Source organism: Anabas testudineus, chromosome 17, assembly GCF_900324465.2.
Source record: "Anabas testudineus chromosome 17, fAnaTes1.2, whole genome shotgun sequence".
NCBI classification, from domain to species: Eukaryota; Metazoa; Chordata; class Actinopteri; order Anabantiformes; family Anabantidae; genus Anabas; species Anabas testudineus.
The window spans coordinates 2,228,091-2,250,761 of NC_046626.1; the positions used below are offsets into that span (position 1 = coordinate 2,228,091).

Here is a 22,671-nt window from a genome sequence, read left to right on the forward strand (position 1 = left end):
ATAACAATGCAACAGTGTGACAGCTTACGAGCGAGAAGAGACATTATGAAAAATTATGTTACACTGTGAGAAATATGAAATAGAAAAAGGAGCAAAATTCAGAACCTCAGAAGATCAGCTCACGGCACTGATTCGCACTCATCACCAGTTGGTGGCGGTAATGCACCAATTCGTTACTTGCCAACCTCCAATAAAGGACACGAAGACGACGAAGAAGACGACGACGAAGAAGAAGAAGCTCGAGTTGGGCGGAGCTCGACAGAGGAGGAAGTGGAATAACAACAACATAACACAGCGGCGTTAGAAATAACGTTATATTTACAAATATGCAGTTTATGTTTCTCGCTTTTATTTCTTGAATGCCTGAGGTAAGATTTTTTCTTGGGTTTGTGCACTGAGTTTGTTTTAACAGGCGATAAAATAGTATAAAACCTATTGTCGGCCGATTACATTTGATGACCTGGTTAAGTTAAATTATGGTGTTGGCTAACCAACTAGCTAATGTTCAACGCTAGTTAGATCTGACACTTTGCACATAATGTTACTCAGTCTAGCTGCTGTGCGTCAAATGTCAAACTTGAAGCTAGGCTACGTTAGCTAGCCGCTACCTGTTATTACTGTGTCACCCTGTACTTACATAAGCGATCGATGCTACATTTATACATTTAACAGTTTACCATACATTGTCTGTTTGACAATTTGGTCAACTGTATTCTTTTCTTTTTGCTTGTATGTGGAATGTGAAATATGTCTTTGCCGAAATACATTTTAAATACAAGGTTTAAAAAAAACTTTAGTAGTCCTAGAGGAAAATTGTTTTGCCTTGTTACAGTTGCTCTTACTTGATACAGAAAGAAAAGGAACCACAACCAGAAAAGATATGTAAAGATGGATGGAATAGGTCAAGGTTAGCAATGACTGGTGTAATGTGGTTGTTCTGAATTTGGTTAACCCTTTTGGTGACCTATAGTAACAGCTTATTTCGTGTCCAGGTCAGCAGGGGACCTGGACCTTTGAACAACAAACAATATGTTTTTTGTTTTTTTTTTTTTTGTTATTTTTGTTTTTTTGTGGTTTAAACATTTACCAGAATATGTAATTATGCGATTGAACTATATAATACAGATGAAGTAACATTCATGTATTCAATGTGTTTTCATTTTTCAGTGCAAGAGTTTTGCCATGAAACCTCTGGACACGAGTGGTACTTTATACACTATGGAGGAAACGAGTCGTGAGGCGGTTGCCACTGCAGTGCAGCGAGTGGCGGGGATGCTGCAGAGGTCGGACCAGCTGGACAAGGTGGAGCAGTATAGAAGAAGAGAGGCCCGAAAAAAGGCCTCTGTGGAAGCCAGGCTGAAGGTGATGCATTAACTGAGAGTACAGTTGAACAAGAAGCAAGCAAAAAGAAAGATAAATCAAGTAACAGCTTCAGCTCAAATTCCATTTACTTATAATTCTTAAATTAAATTTTATTTAATTTTTTATATTTCATGTAGTTTTTGAAGTTGACATCATACTATGTAGTCTCAAAAGAATAGTTAAAGTCAGTTGAAGTATCAATGACTTTTTCATCATGTCACAGTAACACAAAGTCCCGGTCCCAATGTTTAGTCATGGTGTTGTGGTGTCATGTAATGTGACACATAGTCAGAGAGAAAGCAAACATTAATCTTACAGCATGTTGTTAAATTAAAGGATTTCAACAGTATATTTCTTGATGGCTCCTTCAGGCAGCCATTCAGTCCCAGCTGGATGGTGTCCGAACCGGACTAACACAGCTGCACAGTGCCCTGCTGGATGTCAAAGATATCCAGAGTTCACTGGCTGACGTGAGCAAAGACTGGCGCCAGAGCATCAACACCATTGAGAACCTAAAAGATGTCAAGGATGCTGTAGTTCAACACAGTCAGCTGGCCGCCGCTGTGGAAAACCTCAAAAACATTTTCTCTGGTAAGCTTAGTTCTCCACCACATAAATGATGCAGACAACTAACTGTGCATTGTGTTGCGTTAAAATAGAAACACCCAGGGCTTGAGACAAGTTTGAAAGAACAAGCTATTGCATTCATTACACAGACTCGTCATATAGGAAAGAAAGTCTAGTCTTTTCCTGCTTTCTTTCACTCTTAGCATTGTGTGTGTATTTGTACAGTACCGGAGATTGTGGCAGAGACGCGGCAGCTGATAGAGCAGGCAGAGCTGCTGCAGGCCCACAGGAAGCTGATGGAGTTGGAGTGTTCACGAGATGACCTCATGTATGAGCAGTACCGTATGGACAGCAAGAACACAAGTGACATGAATCTCATTTCCATCTACTTTGAAGATGTAGGTTTACGTGGTAATGTTGCCACATAATTGTATGATGACATTTTTGTCATGTCTTTCTTTTGCCACATACCTGTGGCAAGTGCGTGCATAGTTTTAGGAATGTAATAGTTTGGGCCGAATTCTGTCCTGATTCTGGAGACAGTTCCCCTCTTGTCAGGGACCAAGCAGGTAGACACGAGATACAGGAAGTATATTTAAAAATAATAATTAAAAGAAAAAAAGGGGGGGGGGGGGTATTTCCCTAAAATAAAAAGAAAGTTTAATCATTTGCAAAATTGGGACCTAAAACAGATCAACAAAAGACAACTAAGCTTACCCAAGTACTTGGTACAGTCCAGGCCTAGTAGAAGTTATTAAAGCCTGATTAGGTCCAATTTAAACAAACTACTATAAGTAATGATAATACAAAGTTGAGCATACAAATGAGCATGCTACGTTAACCAATTATGTATGGCAGACAAATAAACTTAAACACTTTAATCAAATGTGTTGCTTTCTATTAATTAAACCAACTGAAAACCAAAATAACCAAATTGAGTTTAAGGTGAATTAACAGTAAGTGAAAACTTTACCAAATTTATGGTGTGGACGAGGCTGCGGCCATCACACCTCTGTACTGAACAATACACTGCTAAGACATTTTTGTCATCATGCCTTTCTGTTCTCATTCAGGTTCAGGGCTTGTCAGATGAACTGGCCAAACAGCTATGGATGGTCCTGCAGAGGTCCATGGTAACGGTTCGCCGTGACCCTACTATGCTGGTGTCAGTGGTTCGTATAATTGAGCGGGAGGAGAAGATTGATCGGCGCATGGTGGACCGAAAGAAGCAGACTGCATTCATTCCACCTGGGCGACCCAAACGGTGGAAGGACAAGATGTTCGAGGTACATGGAGTGATGACGCATCGGAGTAGGACTCTTTAAATACTCATAGTTGGAGAACCAACTATGAGTATTTATGGACAGAATAATGTTGAATAATTGTGTGTTGCTTAATAATGAATATAACCCCTTCATCTCTTGTTCTTTTAATTTTTCTTCCATATCCAGTCCTTCTATCCGTTTTTATTTTTCTTTATTTTATTTGTCTTTCATTCCTTCCATCCATGCTCTGATTTGCCTTTGTCTTCTAATTCTTTTTTGTCATCTGACTCTTGTTCTGAGTTTCCCCACCGTGGCCCAATTGAAGGGCATTCAATTGATTTTGTTAGTATGTGTCTTCTCTTCTTCTTCTTTCTTCCTTCTCATAATTCAGTTTAATTGATAACAGTCGTTGGTGTTGTGAACCCCCAATGGAACATGACTCTGTTTGTGGAATATATCATGACTAGTAGGTTTCCAGGTAGATAGCATTTCACTGTCAACGCTTGAGCTTGAAGCATGCTGGTACGAGAAACACAAAACCCCACAGATGGGTGATCTATGAATCAATAGTGGAGGAAGTACTTGGAATTCCTGTATGAGGATGTAGAAGCAACCCAAGAGCAAAGGGTCAGCTTCCTCTTGTTTCATGTTATTGCTCAAACTGCGTTTACTTGCATCATGTTTTCTTTTTTTCTTTTTTTAATCCCCAAGACTTATCAGGTTATACAGTGCAACCATGCACTTGTGTAAAACATGTTTGGGTCTTGGATGATGACAGGTAACATTTGGGAGTGTGGAACATTATGAGATTCAAGGTGTACTTGGTGAAGTTGTCTTTGCATCAGTAAGATGTGATTACCTGCACAGAGTCAGCCCCCAAATTGATGACGTTTTCCTCATCTCTTTGATCTGTTACAGGTGTTGGAAGGCACGGTCAGCACCCGTATTGAAGGCACCCAGGCAGTGACCAGAGAGACTGATAAAATGTGGCTGGTTCGTCTTCTAGAGATAACCAGGAAATATGTTCTGGATGACCTTATTGTTGTCAAGAACCTCATGGTGCAGTGCTTCCCCCCACACTACAACACTTTCAACAGGTAACATACACAAAATCCTAAACGAATCGGTGTGTTTTTCTGTTAGCCCAGATCAGGTTCTTTTTCATAGCACCTCTGAAGTCATTAAATTGTCATTAGAACATTACCTTTAATGAAAACATGAGTTACAGAACATAACTGATAAACTGCCAAGTACTTTGTTATACATTAATTCCACTATCATTTAACACCTTTGTATTTGTGTTTCAGGTTTTTCATTCTTTACCACAATGCTGTCTCCAGTCGTGTCAAAGAACTGGCTGCTGAGGATTTGGAGGCTAATGAGATTGTGTCTCTGTTAACCTGGGTCCTGAATACATATAAGAGGTAGACACAAACACACACACACACTTTTATAAACCCTGTAAGTATAGGAGGTTAATTTGGGGTAAGTAATCAGTTCAAAGATAAAACTAACCTGGTTCAAAGGGTCTAAATCATCACATGCAAAAATTAAAAATCGAAACTCTACTAACATTTCTTTCTCCACACGCAAAGTGCCAGCAGTGCCACTGTGACGTAAAAGCTAGTTAAACTGGCAACTGGCTTTTCCCATTAGTATAGTAAATATGTTTCCCAAAATGTCATTCTAATTCTATACAGGTAAAGTCTACATATATTAACTGATGGTGTGTAATCATAGGCTATATTGAAGAGGCACCTATAGATGGAACTGATTTGCATATGTGTCCATATGTATGTTTTAGTGTGGAGATGATGGGCCATCCAGAGCTCTGCTCAGAGTGTGACATACACCAGCTGGAGCCTCTGCTGCCTAAGGATGTGGTGGATGACCTGCTCAGCAAATATGTCAAGACTTTTACAGTAAGCACCACAAGTGCTAACAGGAATCCCAACATTCTTAAACTGCTGTACTAACTTCTAACTGCATGTCAAATAAACATTTATTGCCAACATGTCCAACAAATGAATGTGAACCAGTTGAAAGTGTTGAACCCATCCGTTTGATTGGGCATGTCTTTAGTCTAATATAACAGGCTGGCTGCGGAAGGCCCTGGAAACAGATAAGAAGGACTGGCAGAAAGAAACAGAACCTGAGGCCGACCAAGATGGATATTACCAGACCACACTGCCTGCCATTGTCTTTCAGGTACTACAAACGCCGCACACACACACAGAAGTGTTCCTGAGCCTGAATAGGAGTGAACAGATGCAGAAAAATATTTGAATAAAATTTGTTTTTTTATGCTTTTCCGGAAAACGTTTTTGAAAATGTTCCAACTGATATTTCCTTCTGGAGTTGAGGACCAAACCAATTTTGGAAAAACAAATACAGTGAAACTCCAGATGAATGCTGATGTTGTTCAGTACTGTAGACAGATGTTCAGACATATCAAGGCACCATTATCATGGTGATAATCAATTGTTTGTTAAAATTTGTTTCCACTTCCTTTTGACCAAAAAAAACTTTATTGCCTGTTTTGAACTCTGGGTCCATTCAGGTTTTAATTTAAATGAGGTACAGTATTTGTGTTATTCAGCTTAAATAGACTGGCATTTAGCTGTGGTGAAAGTTTGAACACTTGTTTATTTGCTGTCTCCTTAATGAAAGTTGTTTAATATCAAAATATCTTCACTCCACTCTTCATCAGATGTTTGAGCAGAACCTGCAAGTTGCTGCACAGATTGATGGAGATTTCAAAGAGCAAGTTCTGAAGCTCTGCCTGAAACAGATGACCTCTTTCCTGGTCAGGTAATTTGTTGGGGTTTCTGCCTTTTCTCGTCATTGCTATCTCAGAATAGCTTGGAGGGAAACTGCAGCTTGACTTTTTGGTGGATGCATACAACGGCAAGGTGATGATTTTACTTTCTGATGAGATAAGGGTGTCTTAATACCCCAGTCTAAGATTTATGGAAATCATTTCATCATCACCACAAGCTCAATGACAAAATATGTCAGAATATTTAAATATTTAAATTCAAGGTCAATTAATACATTTCTAATGCAAAATATGTGGTATTAAATTGTGTCTAATTTTTCCAGGCTGTCCACAGTGGTGTGCTTCTTATATGTATACCCTGTGTTCTGGTGTCTGGTGTGCATGTTGTGTGCAGGTATAGAGAGGAAGCGGTGGCCTACAAAGAGGAACACCTGAAAAACAGACAGCTGCCTCAGTGTTATGTACAGTACATGATTGCCATCATAAACAACTGCCAGACGTTCAAGTAAGAATTTTACGTATAAACTTGTGATTTCACTCTCAGTAATTGACTTGTTTTGAATACAGATATATTTATAGTGTTATTTATTTAGTATTTGTCCTGGATAAGTTGGCTGCTCTGTCACAGTAACACCCTGTTAAAAATTAAAGTCATATTATTAAAGCCAAACCCAGACAATGAAATGTGTGTAAATTCAGTCAGAGAAGTTATAAGCATGATAATGAGATTACTGCACTCAAATGTTTTTTTTCCTGAGTGACAAGAATAAAATATAATAATATATAAATATATTATCATTTTCAGTAGAAGCAGTTTTAGTATTTATCACCATCTGTCAGATAGAGGTAGCCTTATAATGGAGGCAACAGCATGTCTATAAATGACATCCCCATAAACCAGACCTGAGAGAAAAAACTAAATCCACAACCCTCTGTCTTTAGCTCAGAGGGAGACTGTGCTTGTTTCTGTAGAAAAGGCTAAGCTTGTATTTCACTGAGGTTTAAATCTAAATGTCATATCACTCTCTTAATATTAAAACCAGTCAGAGTGGAGATGTGGAAATTATGATAATCTGTGTCTAATAGGCCTGATGCTGATTAGACACAATCAGCTGTACAGTATAAAACTTTATACATGACACATTTTGTCACAAACACATTAGGCAATCTCATGTACAGTATAGAAATGGTGAACAGGACAGATCCCAACATGGATCTCTATGACACACTCTGAGCAACTGTGAGGAATTCAGCTTTGTCCATTCCTACCTTCAACTGCTAGCTCCTTAAGCTACAGCTATCTCTTTTAAGCAGACAAACAGTAGCTTTGTAAAAGAATGTCTAACTGTATTGAAGTCTTTTGATAAGGCTAAACAAATAAAGGCACAAACAAATGGTAAATGGTCTGCACTCTGCTTTTCTACCTTTTTGGTGCCCAAAGTGCTTTACAGTGTTTCTTCTCATCCACCTATTCACACACTCACTCACTGATGAAGGCAGAGCTACCATGGAAGATGCCTGAGCCACTGGGAGCATGACCATGATGTTCAGTGTCTTGCTTAAGGACACAGCAAAAGTGGAGCCATTAACGCCCTCCCTATTAACTATTAACTTAGGATACAATGTGAGAAGAATGGCTTTCAGTGGGCTGTGATTAGCAATTTCAGGATTGACAGCCAGTCACGTCCAAGGAATTTCTAAAACAGTTTTGAAAGGGTGAATGCTCTATTTTGTGCTCCTATGCGTAATTTTGCATGGGTTTTTTCTCACAGTGATGCACTGACTGACTGTTACACTGTGTGTTCCTCAGAGAGTCCATCAACAGTCTGAAGAGAAAGTACTCTCAGTCCTCAGAGCCCACTGACAGTGATGCTGCCATAGAGAGGACACTCAATGAGGTGGCCAAGGAAGGATGTCAGTTCTTACTGGATGAAGTCTTCCTAGACCTTGAGGTAAGATGGGCTCCTCTGTGTGTTTGTTGTGTTTGTAGTCTGCAGGCATATACAGTGTAAATAAAATTCATTATGCATAGAGACTATGAAACAATGTTAAATGAAAAGCTTTGTGTGATCTGTCAGGTTGTGAGCTCTCTTTCAGTGTGAGTTCTATAATCACTACGACAGTTGTGATGAATTTAATTTGGTTAATGTTCCTTTGCAACAGAGGTTGAGATTTTCACAGGTACTTTCTGTGAAAAGACTACATTTTCCCATAAGATATTTGAGCAAACATTTAGTTACATGTTGTAGAGCTGCAAAATATTGTAGCACACTAATAAGTGATGCATAAAGAAAACAAGATTCCTTTTGCTTTTCATCTTAACTGACAGTAACAAAGAACAAACACTAACTACCACCACACTGTCTTTGACTTGGATGTTTATTTACTAGAGTCACCTGAATGAGCTGCTGACCAGGAAGTGGCTTACAGGCTCTCATGCTGTGGACACCATCTGTGTGACAGTGGAAGACTACTTCAATGACTTCAACAAGATCAAGAAACCTTTTAATCAGGTAGGAATAGAGCTGGTCCTCTCTACAGCATCTTAATGCTTTCCTGGGAGACTTAATGCAAATGTTTTTCATGAGGTGACAAATAAATTTAGCATGTTCTATTTCTGTTTGAAATGTGAGCTATGAGCCATATTGTAATCATAATAATACAGAGGTTCTTAATATTACGATCCGACACGCCGGCTGTGGTGTTTGCAGGAGATGACGAGCGAGGCCCTGCGCAGGGTTGTGGTGGAGTACATTAAAGCAGTGATGCTAAAGAGGATGACCTTTAAGAACGCTGATGAGAGGAAGGAGGGAGCTGAGAGGATGATCAAAGAGGCTGATCAGTTCAAGTTCCTCTTCAAGAAACTGGCTGCTGTAAGTTCACATCTAGTGTGTTTTTTCTATGTTGCATATTGTTTACACAAGTGTGTAGAGTTATCTGACAATGACCAGCAAAGCTGTCAAAGCACATTCTAGCACATAACAGTACTATCAGTGTCCACTCTGATGCAGGATGGCAGCTGCTGCTGTTGTGTAGATGTGGTGTTACACTTGACTGGTAATGACAGGAAGACCTGTTACGGTTGGAGGAGCATGCCTTTAATTTGCAGATTGTTGTGTTTAGGGTGAAGACACAGACCGTCTTTGTGGTGCTATTGCTGCCATTGCTGAAGTGTTCAAACTGACTGACCCCACGTTGCTTTTCCTGGAAGTCACCACTCTGGTGTCCAAATATCCTGACATCAGGTACACACACAGACACACACATTTTGTAAGTAAAATCTCATTACCACAGGAGGATTACATTAGAAACAGTACTGAGTGGAGTTATGGAAGTATCAACACCGAATATAAATAAAGTACTTGCAACTTAATCTTGTAGATCTTTCAGAATTATGTGTATTTTATGTATTTCATGGCATCATAATTATTGATGTATTACCTAAATGTTACAGAGGTAACATTTGTCCTACCTGCTCTCTGTAGGGAGGAGCACATTCAGGCATTACTGTCAGTGCGCGGTGATGCCAGCAGGGAAATGCGCCAGATGATCATCGGGACTCTCAGTGAGAACAAATTATCCTACACTAGTGCCACACAGCCCGTCTTCAAAGACATTGCTGTGCCCACCATCACTATGACAACCATGACTACCATGACATCCATGGCAACTGCAAAGCTGCTCAAATAAAGCCAGTTGCCGTAACACCATTTCCACCTCCAGCACCTTCAGACACAGTAACATTCTCAGCTATTCTCAGTTGTTTCATGCAGCTTGCTGTGTTTTCTCTTTTCAACTTTTATTTGCTGTTTCATTGTTGTCCCGATCCCATGCCTGCTTCAACAAGATAATAAAATTATAGTTGCACAAATGGATTCTGGTATGACTACTGTATAGTCATCTGGGATATTGGGTCCCTGCCTTTTTTTCCTCTTCTGTTATGGTGTTTCATGGCACAGCACAGAAAATGAAAACTTTTATATCAAGGTAGGAGAGATCTCTCTCTCATGCTTTTTCAAAACCTGTTTCTTCAGACTGGGGTTTAAATCCCCGCTGTAGCCTACCTCCAGTAGGGGTCCTTAGACAACACCTTACACTTACCCTGACTTTGCCTTTCGCTTTGGATAAAAGCGTCTGCCAAATGACTAAATGTAAATGTATTGGTCATTGTATCAAGACTTCACATCTTATTAAGAAACGAAGCATGCAGGTAATGCAGATAATTTCCATTACAAATGAACATGGGACAAGTGGGAAATGTACTGTACTGTGCCACTACAGTCAATCTACACTACCAGTCAAAAGTTTAGTCGCACACAAATTACCATCTTTTTCAGGAAAAAATACAGTATATTTCTTTAGTTGTTACCATCTTAGTAGAAATGTTTTCAAATGATCAGTTATCCTTTTAAATTTATAAACTTGCATCAGCAAACACAAAAACTGCTAATGTTTGCTGATGATATCCTATGTTTATGTAAATATTCAGCTACAGTTTTTAACACAGTCTACACTGTTTAAAATTATATAGAAAGTAATTTTTATGTGACTCTTTGTACATTACTGTTGTTGCAGCAGTTGCTGTCCAAGGTGCTGGTCAGCCGCACAGTCAGTGGTAGTGGCTGTGCATTGGAGCTATCCATGAAACTCCTGTCTTTAAACAACTGACACGTTTAATGGACAGATTAATCCTGCTTGAGCTGTTTTTCTAGTCTTGTGTGATAATGTAAGAGTGTTGACCGAGAGAGTAGACCGGGACTGAGATTTATTTCCGTTCCTTTCTGCGTGCTGTGTCCTGTTGGTGGCGCTAATGCGCCTGTAATAACCGCCAGTAAACGAGAAGAGGCGAAGAAGAAAAACAGGACGTTACGTCTAATCTGAGAAGCTGCAGACTGCTGAACATGAATAAACCTGTTTAGCTTCTGTTACAACCTAAGTCACAGACTGTATCTGTGACCCACATATCTGCTGAGAGCACGGACAGCTGGACTTGAATTGGGTAAGAGTGTTTGACAGAATAACTAATGTGGCTAATGATGTTTTCTGCGAACCTAACGCTACAACCAGTTTAGGATTGGTGCGCTAAGGTGAACAGCTAACAACAACAGCAGCTACCGCCAAGAACAAAACCATTTCAGTAGTGTTATCTTTTTACATTGTGAATTGTGGATCTTACTGTATCTTACAGCTCTGCTGGAATTAATCCCCATTCACCTCTCTGGTCCTTGCACTGTGTTTATTAGCGTGAATCACGTAGCAGCACCAGTTCAAGGCGCAGGGATAAACAAGCTAGTTAGCTTAACAGGCTGGAAGGAGGTCAGGTTTAGAGAGTCGGCCTAAAATCCATTCAGCTGAAATACGTTTTCACTGTTGAAGCATTGTTTATTAGCAAAACGCTATATTTGACACGCATATTGTGAGGTGATAAATCTAGACACAGACACAGTCCAGTAGCTGTAACAGTAGTCCTGATGTTTCCATACCCAGCTGCCCTAAATACGGAGAGCGCGGAGCATCTGCTCTGCAGAGAAGCGCTGCAGCTCAGACAGAGATGAAAACGCAGGATAGTTGTAAGATCCTGCAATAAATACAAACACGCAACATGTTATTCAGCACTAAAATACACGTTTAAATATACAAAAAGTTTGGTAAATATTCCTATGTTCCAGCTTAATAATGAAAGCTGTAGAATGAAAGAACTTTAGGTGATTTTTGGTGCTGTTTTGGACCAGTTCAGACCAATTCAGTGTACCACAGGTTCACACACAGTTGTGTGTGTTCCTGTCGTTGCTCATTTATGTGAAACAATCTGAGAGGAGAGGATCACTCTTTGGACCAATAGCTCACGGGTCATAGACATACACAACCTCTTATAAAGAAGCATAGGACAGAAATTTTACCCTCACGCTTCTTTTCATAAACTTAATTGAGTATTGTTTTAACACTTGTATTTTGTGATTTAATTGTGGGGCTGGATTCTAAGTTACTTTATGTCTTAATGTAGTAGAAAAGATGTAATACAACTATTATATGTATCATACATTGGTAATTGTGCATCATATGTCCAGTAACCAAATGATGGTTAGTTAAAGAACTTTATACTTTATGTGATGTTTAAATCTAAAAACTGCAGTAGCTCAGCTTGTCACATTTTTGTGATATATTTATAGCTTAGTTCTGTTGAATATAATGTAGTCACTAATGCCTCACCAAGATACTGTGAAAGTTGAGACACAGTTAAATTTATAAACCTGGCATTGACAGTGACACTGACATCATTTAAAGCTAGTTAACACTAGTCAGATCTCTTGTTTCTTTCAGTTTCACCAAGCTCACTGAAGCTTCTCCCTTCATCCACTCATCATGGTGGACTACTACCAGGTTTTAGGAGTACGGAGAGATGTGTCTGCAGATGACATAAAGAAAGCGTGAGTTGATGAAGGTTTAAATTTGTATGTGCCGACTGTGATGCTCTGAAGCTGCTCAGCAGACCTGCACAGTGAAGCAATCACCTTGTTGTTGTCTACAGGTCATGACTGCCAACCACACTGCTAATAATCCTCTATAGGATTGCTCTATGGAGCTTCATTAACAACAAAACAAGTTAGGAGAGAGAACAGCTGAACAGCAACATTGTCAGTTCATTGACAGTAAACTGTTCTCAATCCTTCTAAGAAACATTAGGTCGCTAAGCTACACGGCCATGCTCCATTGACTGCATTAAAGAGCTGAATCCAACAGGGTTGAATGGTTGTTGGCACATCCTGCTAGCAACCAATGCACACCTGTGAACAGGGAGGCTTCTACATACAGTTGAATTACACAGTCTGACATAATAAGAATACTACAGTTAATAAGACAGTGTTGTTTGTTCCCTTTGTCAACAGTTCACAGTACTATGACAGCTAGATACAAGTTTAAAGCACAGTGCTTATTGTTTTTCAGTCAAGCATTACTTAACTATCTTCTTTCCACATGCAGGTACAGAAAGCTGGCCCTGAGGTGGCATCCCGATAAAAACCCAGAGAACAAGGAGGAGGCTGAGCAGAAGTTCAAGGAGCTGTCGGAGGCTTACGAGGTCCTGTCAGATGGTTCGTACCACGGTTGTCTGTACCAGTCCAAACATAGTGTTAAGGGCCACAGCACAGGGTCTGAGGGGAGCAGTGGAGTTCAAATGAAACATGCTCTCGTTCTTTTCTCTCTATAGATTATTAGTTCTATTCTCAATGCTTTTGTTCTACTTGTAGATTTTTCTTTCCTCTTCCAGCCAACAAGAGGAGCATATATGATCGCTATGGTAAAGAGGGACTGACGGGGAGCAATGGAGGACGAGGTGAGTATTAAAACTCAGATCCTACCAGTAACTTTACAGATTTTTCTTTTCTTTTTTGAATTGTTTACATGTATATTAGACGGGTCTTGTTAAATTCATTTAGTCAGCAGTGCAGAGATACTACAAGTCAACTTTGTTTAAGTAAAAGTATATAATATCAATATATTGTGTATATTTATATTGATATAGTATCAATATTGCAGTCTTCTGCAAACACATAATGCTGCCCTTGTGTAATAATAGTAAAATTAATACAATTATTCCATTGATCAGGGATACCATGTGCAATACAAACCAAACACATCAGGTGTAACTACAAATCATGTTTGTTTGTTTCCACATTTTTGCTGTTTTTCATTTACATTACTATTTATTGGTATGATGTTTCAGGGGGCCATTTCCACAACGGAGACCATTTCCACGAACCGTTCACATTCCGCAACCCAGAAGATGTTTTTAGGGAGTTCTTTGGTGGCAGAGACCCATTTGCAGACTTTTTTGGTAAGTTATATTGTTTTGTTACAAAGAAGCTGATGCAGGACTAAATGATAATCTCCATCTTTGTTGATCTTTTCTTTCCTCCCAGGTACTGATCCTTTTAGTGATGATCCTTTTTTCGGCAGCGGCCGGCGGCACCAAAATCGGGCGAGTCGCAACCAAGCAGGTGGTTCATTTTTTGGGGGATTTGTTGGTTTTCCTCCCTTTGGTGCTGGCTTCTCGCCTTTTGACCCAGGTAAGAAAAGTATCACTGATTAAATTAAAGTGCCACATACGTAATCCACTGCAAACAAAAGCGTAGAAATATCACACCACTGTCACTGGTTTAAATACATCTCCTGTCCTTTTTATCTCAGGCTTTGGTTCTTTCGGGTCTATGAGCACCATGGGACACATGGGTCACATGACAACGATGGGCAGCCTGGGAGGTGGAGGCTTCACTTCTTTTTCTTCCACTTCATTTGGGGGAGGAGGTAGTGGAAGTATGGGCAACTTCCGCTCTGTTTCCACCTCCACTAAGATCATCAACGGCAGGAAGATCACTACTAAAAGGTAGATGCTAATCAAATGAGACATCACCTGAAGTGGCGGTAGTTTATTAGAGAAAGTCATCCACTAATCACAGCTTTGGATATGGGGCTGTACCCACTGCTAATGACTTGGATCAGCTGTGTACAGTCAGTCAGAAACTGGAAGATGCCATCTCAGGAGAGCTTGGAGTAGTGAATGAATTCTTATCTTCCATCTTCTGATTGACTGATCCACCTGATCCAGTTAATCAGCAGTTTGTAGGACATGGATAGTTGGAAAACAGGCAGTGCAGTGGGCCTTCAAGACAGGTCACAGCATCCTTCTTTTGCTTATTGAGTAATGAACAGCTGTGCTCTATAGCAACTGGAAAAACAGGCTGATTATCACTCCGTTCTCTTGAAACACAGCAGTAAAATAAAGCAGCTAAACTCCTAAAGCCACACTCTGGGATTAGTGTTCTCTGCCTGTGCAGTGTGGGTGCCTTCATTTGACAACACTTTTCTCAAGTACATAACAGTAATTAAAGCCACGCCATCTGGTGTCACTTCTGCTGTACAGGACTGGTGAAACAAATGATCAATAAAACAACCAATCAGAACCAGATCATTTTGTAAGAAGTCCTGTATTTTCAGCAGCTTCTCGCAGATTAAAAGACAAGTGAAAAGAGTTGCTTGACACTCATCCAGAGGAATGTCCCAAGCTGGATAAACTGTGAATTACTTAAACCTAAACAGATCAAAATCAAAGATTAAATCACAGATTTTGGCAGAGTGTCATTTTGCAATATCAATGTCATAGCATTGATGTATAACACAGTTATAATCCATTTATAATCCAGAATGTCAGCCCATGACAATTTAGTATGTAAAAACAAAACAAAAAAAAAGAACCAATACTAAGTGATCCCTTGTCAATTACTGTTGAATCACACACAATTTATGTTTTGTATCAGCTGTTTCTCTCTCCACTCTGAACTTTCACTTTGCAGCTACGTGACCTCAGCTAAAAGAGGAGAAATTAGATCGCATATATGTGGATTTCCAGTAACCAGGTTTCTTAAGAGCATGTAAATGAAGTGAAGTATAGAAGGTTGGAAAATGCCTGTTTATGTTTGCATTCAAGATTCAAAAAACTTTATTAATCCCAGAGGGAAATTGTTTTGCCTCATTACAGTTGTTCTCAACACAGAATGAAAGAAAGGGAACGACAACCAGGAAAGATCCAACACCAACATAAATACACATAACTAATAAAATTAATAAAAATAAAAATACAGAAAAACTCAATATATGTACAGAATATGTGAGATGAATAAAAATGGGTCAATATGTATAGTTCATGGTGGAATGAAAGCAATTTTAGGACACAACTATCACTTCCCCCACCCCTTACAGAGGGGGGATGAATTGTACAGATTGATGGCCACAGGTAGAAAGGATCTCCTGTGGCGCTCTGTGGAGCATTTAATGTTAATAAGTCTTTGGCTGAACGTGCTCCTCTGTCATCCGGCTCTGAGCCTTTTTGTGCAGTGCTGCTAAGTTCTTAGTCCAGTCCAGTTTGTTGTCCAGGTACACTCCCAGGTATTTGTACTCGGATATGATCTCCACCTCCTCCCCCTTTATAAAGAGAGACTTGAAGATGGTTGAGTCCACACCAGTCAACAAAACTGTCCACCACTCCCCGGTACTCTGCAACATCTCCACCCATAATACATCCTACAACTGCAGAGTCATCAGAGAACTTCTGAAGATGACAGGACTCTGATCAGGGAGTGTCAACATTCATTAATTTATTTTCATATCTTCATAAATATCATTATCGCAGATTTCCTCGAGGCATTGTGATTTAATTTGAGGTTGTATCACCCACATCTAGTCATTAGGCATAAGGTGTTGAACTAGAGAGAAAACAGTTTTTCAGCTTTTCTCCAGCGATAACAGTGTTCCCTCTGTGCACCACACATTTCAAATATCGCATAAGCGAAGGAAGGTTTGCTCACCAGAGTCGCAGTTTCTACTGCAGGTCTTTGGTTTGGATGAGAATTCTCTAACTCTTTCCTGTGGTTTCTCTCCTCCTCCAGAATTTTGGAGAACGGTCAGGAGCGGGTGGAGGTGGAGGAAGATGGGCAGCTGCGCTCATTAACCATTAACGGCAAAGAGCAGCTGCTGCGACTGGAACACAAGTGAAGAGCGAAACTTCTTCCTCTGGAGAAGTGTTACCTCACCTCGAAACAGAAGGAAAGAACAAGCAACATGATGATGTAATAATAGTTCTCCACTCTTGTTTGGATGTACATACTTAGGTTGTGTTCATTTCCCCTCATGTCCTCTCCCTGCTGACTCTTTATTTGGTAACCAATGGTTCAAATCAGAGGATTTGGATGCAGACTTTTCTATGCATTTTGTTAATGTATTTCTGAATTGGAGCTGTCGTTATATTTTGGCTCAGGGTGGTGTAATTGTTTCAGTGTTTGGGACCACAAAATTGTTCTGATGTACAGTATGTGATCAGACCCCTCCGTCCTCCTCCCCCTTCTAGTACTCTATGTATGCACTCCATGTATTGGTGTGTGTGTGTTTGCTGACTACACACACATTGTGTTCAGAAAACAAAGCATGTCTTTGCTTTTTCATCTGAATGGTAAAAAAAAGTGAATTTGATTTGAAAACGTGGGTAGAAATAATTAAAGCATCTTCCTTTTCTCTGTTTACTGCTTGTCTAACCTCTCCTTAGTCATTTTTTAAATGAGAAAGTACAATTCTGGTAGGATGAGTTATGCAATTTTATATGTTCTAATACCAATGTGTTGGTTTTTTTTTTTTGTTTTTGTTTTTTTTATTTAATTATGCATGTACACATGTTGATGTTGAGTCTTAATGTTAAAGCTGCATTATGATGCACAAATAATGGAAGGCATTCTATAAATGATATATGAATATAAAAGGAATTTTGTGTACTTTGTAAACCAATAAATTGGAGCTTTGTCCTGTTTTCAGGATGCTTAAGTCTTGGCTGGTCTCCCCTCCGTTAGTTAAACTGTTTCTGTTTCAACCTTCAGGTACTGTCATGTGTCAGAAAGCCAACTTGCAAGATGACGTTTTTTAATGTTTTGCATATTTGTCATGTATTAATGATTCAGCTCATCAAGCACATTCTACTATCACACAATGATACCCGTCGTTTTTTATCGGGATTTCATTTACAAACCTGCCTGAGCCTATGTAGAAACGTAAATACCCACTAACTCTAATAACCCTTGGCACCAAACCTTAATTTTGGAGTGGCCCCAGACCATCAAACTACCACCACTTTGTTTAACTGGTGGTATGATGCTCTTTTTATGAAGTGCTTTGTTTGTTTTACACCCGATGTAACGGGACACACACCTTCCCAAAAGTTCTACTTTAGTCTCATCAGTCTACAGATAATAAAATATTGAGGATAATCAAGATGAGCCTTCGTGTTCTGTGAACTCTCCCTTGGTGCCATTTTGGCTCAGTTTCCTATTGTTTAATTGTGAACACTGACCCTAGCTTAGACCAGTGAGACCTGCAGTTCTTTAGATGTTGTTCTGGGTTCTTTTATGACCTCCTTGATGAGTCGCCGTTGAGCTCTTGGAGTAATTTTGGTAAGCCGGCCACTCTTGGGCAGGTTCAAGTTTTCTCCATTTGTGGAAAATGGCTCTCACCATGGTTCACTGGGGTGCCAGCTTAGATATAAGTTTATAGCCCTTTCCGGACTACAATGGCAAAAAAAAGATTTTTATAGTTTTCTGCATTTGTCATAAAATGTGATCTGATCTTCATCAAAGTCAAGAGTATTAGCAAATATGATGTGCCTAAAGTAATCTCACACAAACAATTCTGATCTTTTATGTCTTTATTGAGAACAACTATAAACCTCACAGTGTGAGAAGAAAAAGTTTTTGAACTCAAACTCAAAAAAGCTAATTAGAGTCAGGTGTTAATAAGTTAAGGAAATTAGTTTGAAGGTGTACTCCGCACAAGAAGATGCTTATGTGAGCCATATGGGACTCTCAGAGGATCTACAATCAAGAATTGTAGCTTTACATAAAGCTGGAAACGGTTACAAAGTCATGCCAAAGACTTCAGAAAACTACGGGACTGTGGCTACTCTACCAAGAAGTGGGCGGCCAGTTAAAAGGACCCTAAGAGCACAACAAACACTCATCAATGAGATAAAAAAAACAACCCAGAGTGACAGCCAAAGATTTGACGGCATCTATACAATACGACATCTGTATTATCACTTTGTAACTCTTTCTAGACTCATGTTTCAAATCTATTTCTTTCTTTCCTCCTGGCTATACTGTATTTAGTGCAGCTCAACCCAGGTTTTAATAGAGCTAGTAGCTTTAATTGCTTAATAATTGCTGACATTTGCTTCAGTAAATAAAATGATCATTTAAACTGTGTGTTTTGTGTTTGTTGTAAAAATAGTTTTATGTTCAATTTTATTTGAACATCAGGAAACATTTAGGGTGAGATGTATACAAAAAAAATTATAGAAATCAAAAGTACAACGATAGATACACAGCTCCTTCGTACTGAGTCTAAGATAAGATAATCTAGATAATAACAGTTTCAAAACACAATTCAAGTATTTGAGGACATATTCTATGAGTCAGTTGATGTGGTTCACTGTGTGATCTACACTGCTTCTTGCTGCCTCCCTGTGAAGGTCTCCTGGACTGAGACACAAAAAAGAACAGAAACAGCATGCCGAAAAGGTTGAACATCCCATCTGACCTGCAGGCGATACAGTCCCCTGGGAGGAGCTGGTGAATTTGATGAGGCAGTATAAGGTCTGGGTTTCTTCCTGTAAGCCAGAGCTGATTAGTGCTGAAATGGATGGATTGTTTGGAGGTACTGGAGCTTGTTAGGTTTCCACACTATTTTCATTCCAAAGTGATGGACATAAAAGCCTTTTGAGGGCAAACAGCACTGTATGTAGCCATCATTCTGATCTGTTACATATCACATTTCATGTGTTCAGAACTTCTGTTGGAAGAAACACTGTCAGAGCTCAGTGACATTATGAGCTACACCAGTTTGGACTTGGCTAGTGATTGTTGCACTGCTTGGCACAGTGAGAATTCATCCACTTAGCCTGAATGAAGACTGAGTACAACACACAGGGCAGACAGGGCGGGGGTGTGGGGCTGCAGTAAAATCCACTATATGCCTTAATTAAATGTATCATCATCATGAACCATGAGGAATCAGAGCTGGCTCCACATCATCTCAGATATGTTCTATTTAGAATTAGACCACAATCAGCTCATCTTCCTGATGTTCAGCCAGCAGTATGCTGCAGACTGCTCTGTGCAACATGAGGAGCAATATTAGCCACAACAGAAGGCCCGTTTCCACTGCAGGAACTTCTCTAAGGGACCAGGAAAATTTGTGGGACTTGGGTTTTCACTCTAACTAAATCTAATTCCAGAGCCATAGCTCTACTCACAAGGGGTCCATAATCACATATTGGCATCTGGAGTTCTCAACTTCTTTTTATGATTGGTCTAACACTGCACACCAATTTTTTAAGACCCAGCTGCACAGTGAGCTTAGGCGCTATGTCCCTGCTGTGGGAAATGCAAATCATAATTCCCTTGAGGACTTGTACCACATGTTCCTGAATTTTAGTTCATAGAAAAGAAACATACAACAAAAAGGCGTCATCCACTCATAGCCCCATGTGCGTCCTTAGACTGTCATACCAGCCATATCTGTCAGCATTGATGCCAGAGGAACATAGCAATAGAGAAATAAAAATACATCAATTACTGTGCAAAAATACTCAAAGTCAGTACACACCGCAGTAACAGAAGACCTGGGGTATTTGCTGTTTAGGATTCTGCAGTCATCAGAGGGCCTCAATTAGTAAAACACAATCATTTTCAATCTGTGCAGAACAATTCCATACCATAAAAACCTTCTCTCTTCTGTAAAACATGGTGGTGGCAGTATCATGGTCTGACCTGCTTTGCTGCCTCTGGACTAGTACAACTTGCTATTACTGATAGAGATGTATTGAGTTGTAGAAAATTTTACAGGAAAATACAAACGTATCAAATTCAAGAGTAAAGTCATGAAACCCAACAGAAGGTGAATCATGCAACGGGACAACAATGATTAAGGCACAACTTGTTCTATGACGGAAGGATTAAATTGGCTTATTTTCCACAGTCTATGAATGATTATGTGTCATGTATTTGTGTCATGTATTAAATTGACTTTCCTTTATGTTGATTTATGACCTTCATGAAAATTGGATCATGTGTATTTATACAGACAATTCTTAAGAGTTTACAAACTTAAAAGCAGCAATTTTTTCATTTATTGGGGAGTAGAGGGTTTTGAAATGCACAGATTATTGTGAAACATTTTCAGATCACATTTCCATTGTAAACCCTGTTATGAATGTTGTTTACATATAAAACAAATAAATACCAATGTTTGCTTGCTTATCATTCCTCCCTCTCAGTGTCATGGTTTCCTATCAGCACAAGGTTTTAGAGAGAGTGCAGCTGCCTGTTTTCCACCTGCTCTCAGTAAGGAAGAAGAGATCCTATAACTACAACATGCCTCCATGTGTTTATCAATAAGTCATCAAAGGAACTCATCCAGCCTGCGTTCAAGGCTGGGAGTGATGGAAGTCAGTAGACTACAGGGTGTAGAAATGTACTGATGATATCCACTTCATATAATAATAATAGTAATAATAATTCATTTCTTTATAGAGTACTTTTCTACATATCTGTTACAAAGTGCTTCACATAGAAAACATTTGGAGGCTGAATGCACTGAACACATGTACAGTTTGAGACAGTGTTTAGTGGCTCCTAGGACCGCGGCCCCCCCACCACTCTTATGATACTCCCGAAACGAGAGACACGAAGAGAACATGGCTCCTGGCAACTAGTTCAGCTGGAAACAAGCTGTTGATCTGGAGCTGTCCTTGGTGCTGAACGCCTCAATCCAATTACCTCTCTCTCTCTCTGTCTCTCTCTCTCTCTCTCTCTCTCTCTCTCTCTCTCGCCGTCTCTCGCTCTCTCTTCCTCTGGGCCGGTAGTTCTTCGAGCCAACCGGTTCAGGCTTCCCTCACTGTATCTGGCGTGTGTGTGTGTGTGTGTGTGTGTGTTCCCTTATGGCGCTCCGAGCTTCGGTCACACTCACCGGGACGTTTCCACTCGTGCGCTCGTCAATATGAAGGTCTCCGGCGATCTGCGTGCTCTCGGGAGGTTCACGATTCAGCGGCCGGGCGGCAGGCGAAGCAGCTGGGATAACTAAGAGGGTGATATGGTGGGACCTCCTGGAAGGACAAGAGTTCGGGTTTTCCGAAATATCAGCAGTTTCCACGGAAGGTAGGCCACACGGAGGTTCTTTGACTTCACTGAAAGTATGCAGCAGTTCAGCTGATACTGAACATGATTAGTTCTTCTCAGCCACTTTTTACTTAGCTTGTACTTTTTCAAGTTGGGATTAAGCCTGAGTCTCCCCAGTCACTCTCAGTTTGCACTCTGGATTGGGTGTTAGGGACTCGGGGCTGCCTGCCCCTCATGTGCTTTGGTTTAAATAGTAAAGTGTGGAGAAGAGGACACAGTCATGAAACAATGATTAGTGACTGATGGGTGAATCCTGGGTTAGTAAAGGCAGAGTAGAAAGCGTGCAGTCAGTTTATTTTTTGAAAATGACTGTGTTGAAATGAGCAGTGATTCATTTTGGAGGGCAAGAGCTGGAACCCAGCGATTCTTGGTAGCGAAGCAGCTTGGTTCCTGATGTAGCCGCGTGTCCTGCAAGTGTCCCAGGAGAAGATAGTCTATAATTAACTAAGGCAGACTTGAGCCAGGGGAACGATGCCTAATGCCACTACTGGGATTTGTGGAACTCCATTACACAATCAGATAAAGGTTGTGCAGTCAGATGACTTGTAATGGCAGCATAAGCCTTCGTAGACTAACAGGAGAAATACCTCCAAAAAACATGGAACATTCACAACTTCCTTATTCAGTGATTTCACTGCAGGTTTCTTTCTAATTAAAGATGCCACATGTGCTGCAGTTTGACGAGTCTACAGTTTTGCAGGGTCCAAAAGTAATGGGACAAACTTACGTAAGCACAAATAACTTGGAGATGCTGGAAAGCCACAGACTCTGGAATAAGGTGCTTTAAATTCACAGAAATATTCAGATTTGCTCATTGAAGATGGTATGAAACGCTGCTCTGTGTCTGCTCCTATCTAGTTGGGAATTGTGTCTTTATCTGTATCTGTGAGAAGGATATTTGAATAGATTAGTTGGTTTGACTGACCCA

The 22,671-nt window shown here is 40.0% G+C and overlaps 2 protein-coding genes across 3 annotated transcripts; both read left to right on the forward strand.

The window, feature by feature from the left end:
* Nucleotides 1–225: 225 nt before the first annotated feature.
* On the forward strand, nt 226–9,848 carry exoc3 (exocyst complex component 3). 2 transcript variants are annotated; one of them, XM_026375336.1, is made up of 16 exons: nt 226–368; nt 1,168–1,362; nt 1,734–1,953; nt 2,155–2,327; nt 3,003–3,215; nt 4,113–4,291; nt 4,502–4,618; nt 4,999–5,116; nt 5,277–5,402; nt 5,905–6,005; nt 6,368–6,478; nt 7,784–7,925; nt 8,364–8,486; nt 8,685–8,846; nt 9,097–9,218; nt 9,459–9,848. In XM_026375336.1, the coding sequence occupies exons 1-16, from the start codon at nt 360–362 to the stop codon at nt 9,661–9,663; spliced, it is 2,316 nt and encodes a 771-aa protein (XP_026231121.1). In that variant the 5' UTR covers nt 226–359; the 3' UTR covers nt 9,664–9,848. The 2 variants fall into 2 exon arrangements, with proteins under 2 accessions (XP_026231121.1, XP_026231122.1); XM_026375337.1 differs by having other exon boundaries at nt 1,176–1,362; nt 9,459–9,663.
* Nucleotides 9,849–10,772: 924 nt separating this feature from the next.
* Nucleotides 10,773–17,340, forward strand: LOC113172444 (dnaJ homolog subfamily B member 6-like). Its single transcript, XM_026375412.1, has 8 exons — nt 10,773–10,972; nt 12,295–12,401; nt 12,955–13,064; nt 13,241–13,306; nt 13,697–13,807; nt 13,893–14,039; nt 14,161–14,356; nt 16,416–17,340. The coding sequence occupies exons 2-8, from the start codon at nt 12,337–12,339 to the stop codon at nt 16,519–16,521; spliced, it is 801 nt and encodes a 266-aa protein (XP_026231197.1). The 5' UTR covers nt 10,773–10,972; nt 12,295–12,336; the 3' UTR covers nt 16,522–17,340.
* Nucleotides 17,341–22,671: the final 5,331 nt, after the last annotated feature.

Excerpts from the sequence above, each read along its gene's own strand:
- exoc3 (XM_026375336.1), top strand. Across the intron at positions 6,006-6,367 it reads ATGACCTCTTTCCTGGTCAG|GTATAGAGAGGAAGCGGTGG; the intron begins GTAATTTGTTGG and ends TGTTGTGTGCAG. Across the intron at positions 9,219-9,458 it reads TCCAAATATCCTGACATCAG|GGAGGAGCACATTCAGGCAT; the intron begins GTACACACACAG and ends TGCTCTCTGTAG.
- LOC113172444 (XM_026375412.1), top strand. The coding sequence starts at position 12,337 with ATGGTGGACTACTACCAGGTTTTAGGAGTACGGAGAGATGTGTCTGCA. Across the intron at positions 13,065-13,240 it reads TTACGAGGTCCTGTCAGATG|CCAACAAGAGGAGCATATAT; the intron begins GTTCGTACCACG and ends TTCCTCTTCCAG. Across the intron at positions 14,040-14,160 it reads CTTCTCGCCTTTTGACCCAG|GCTTTGGTTCTTTCGGGTCT; the intron begins GTAAGAAAAGTA and ends TTTTTATCTCAG.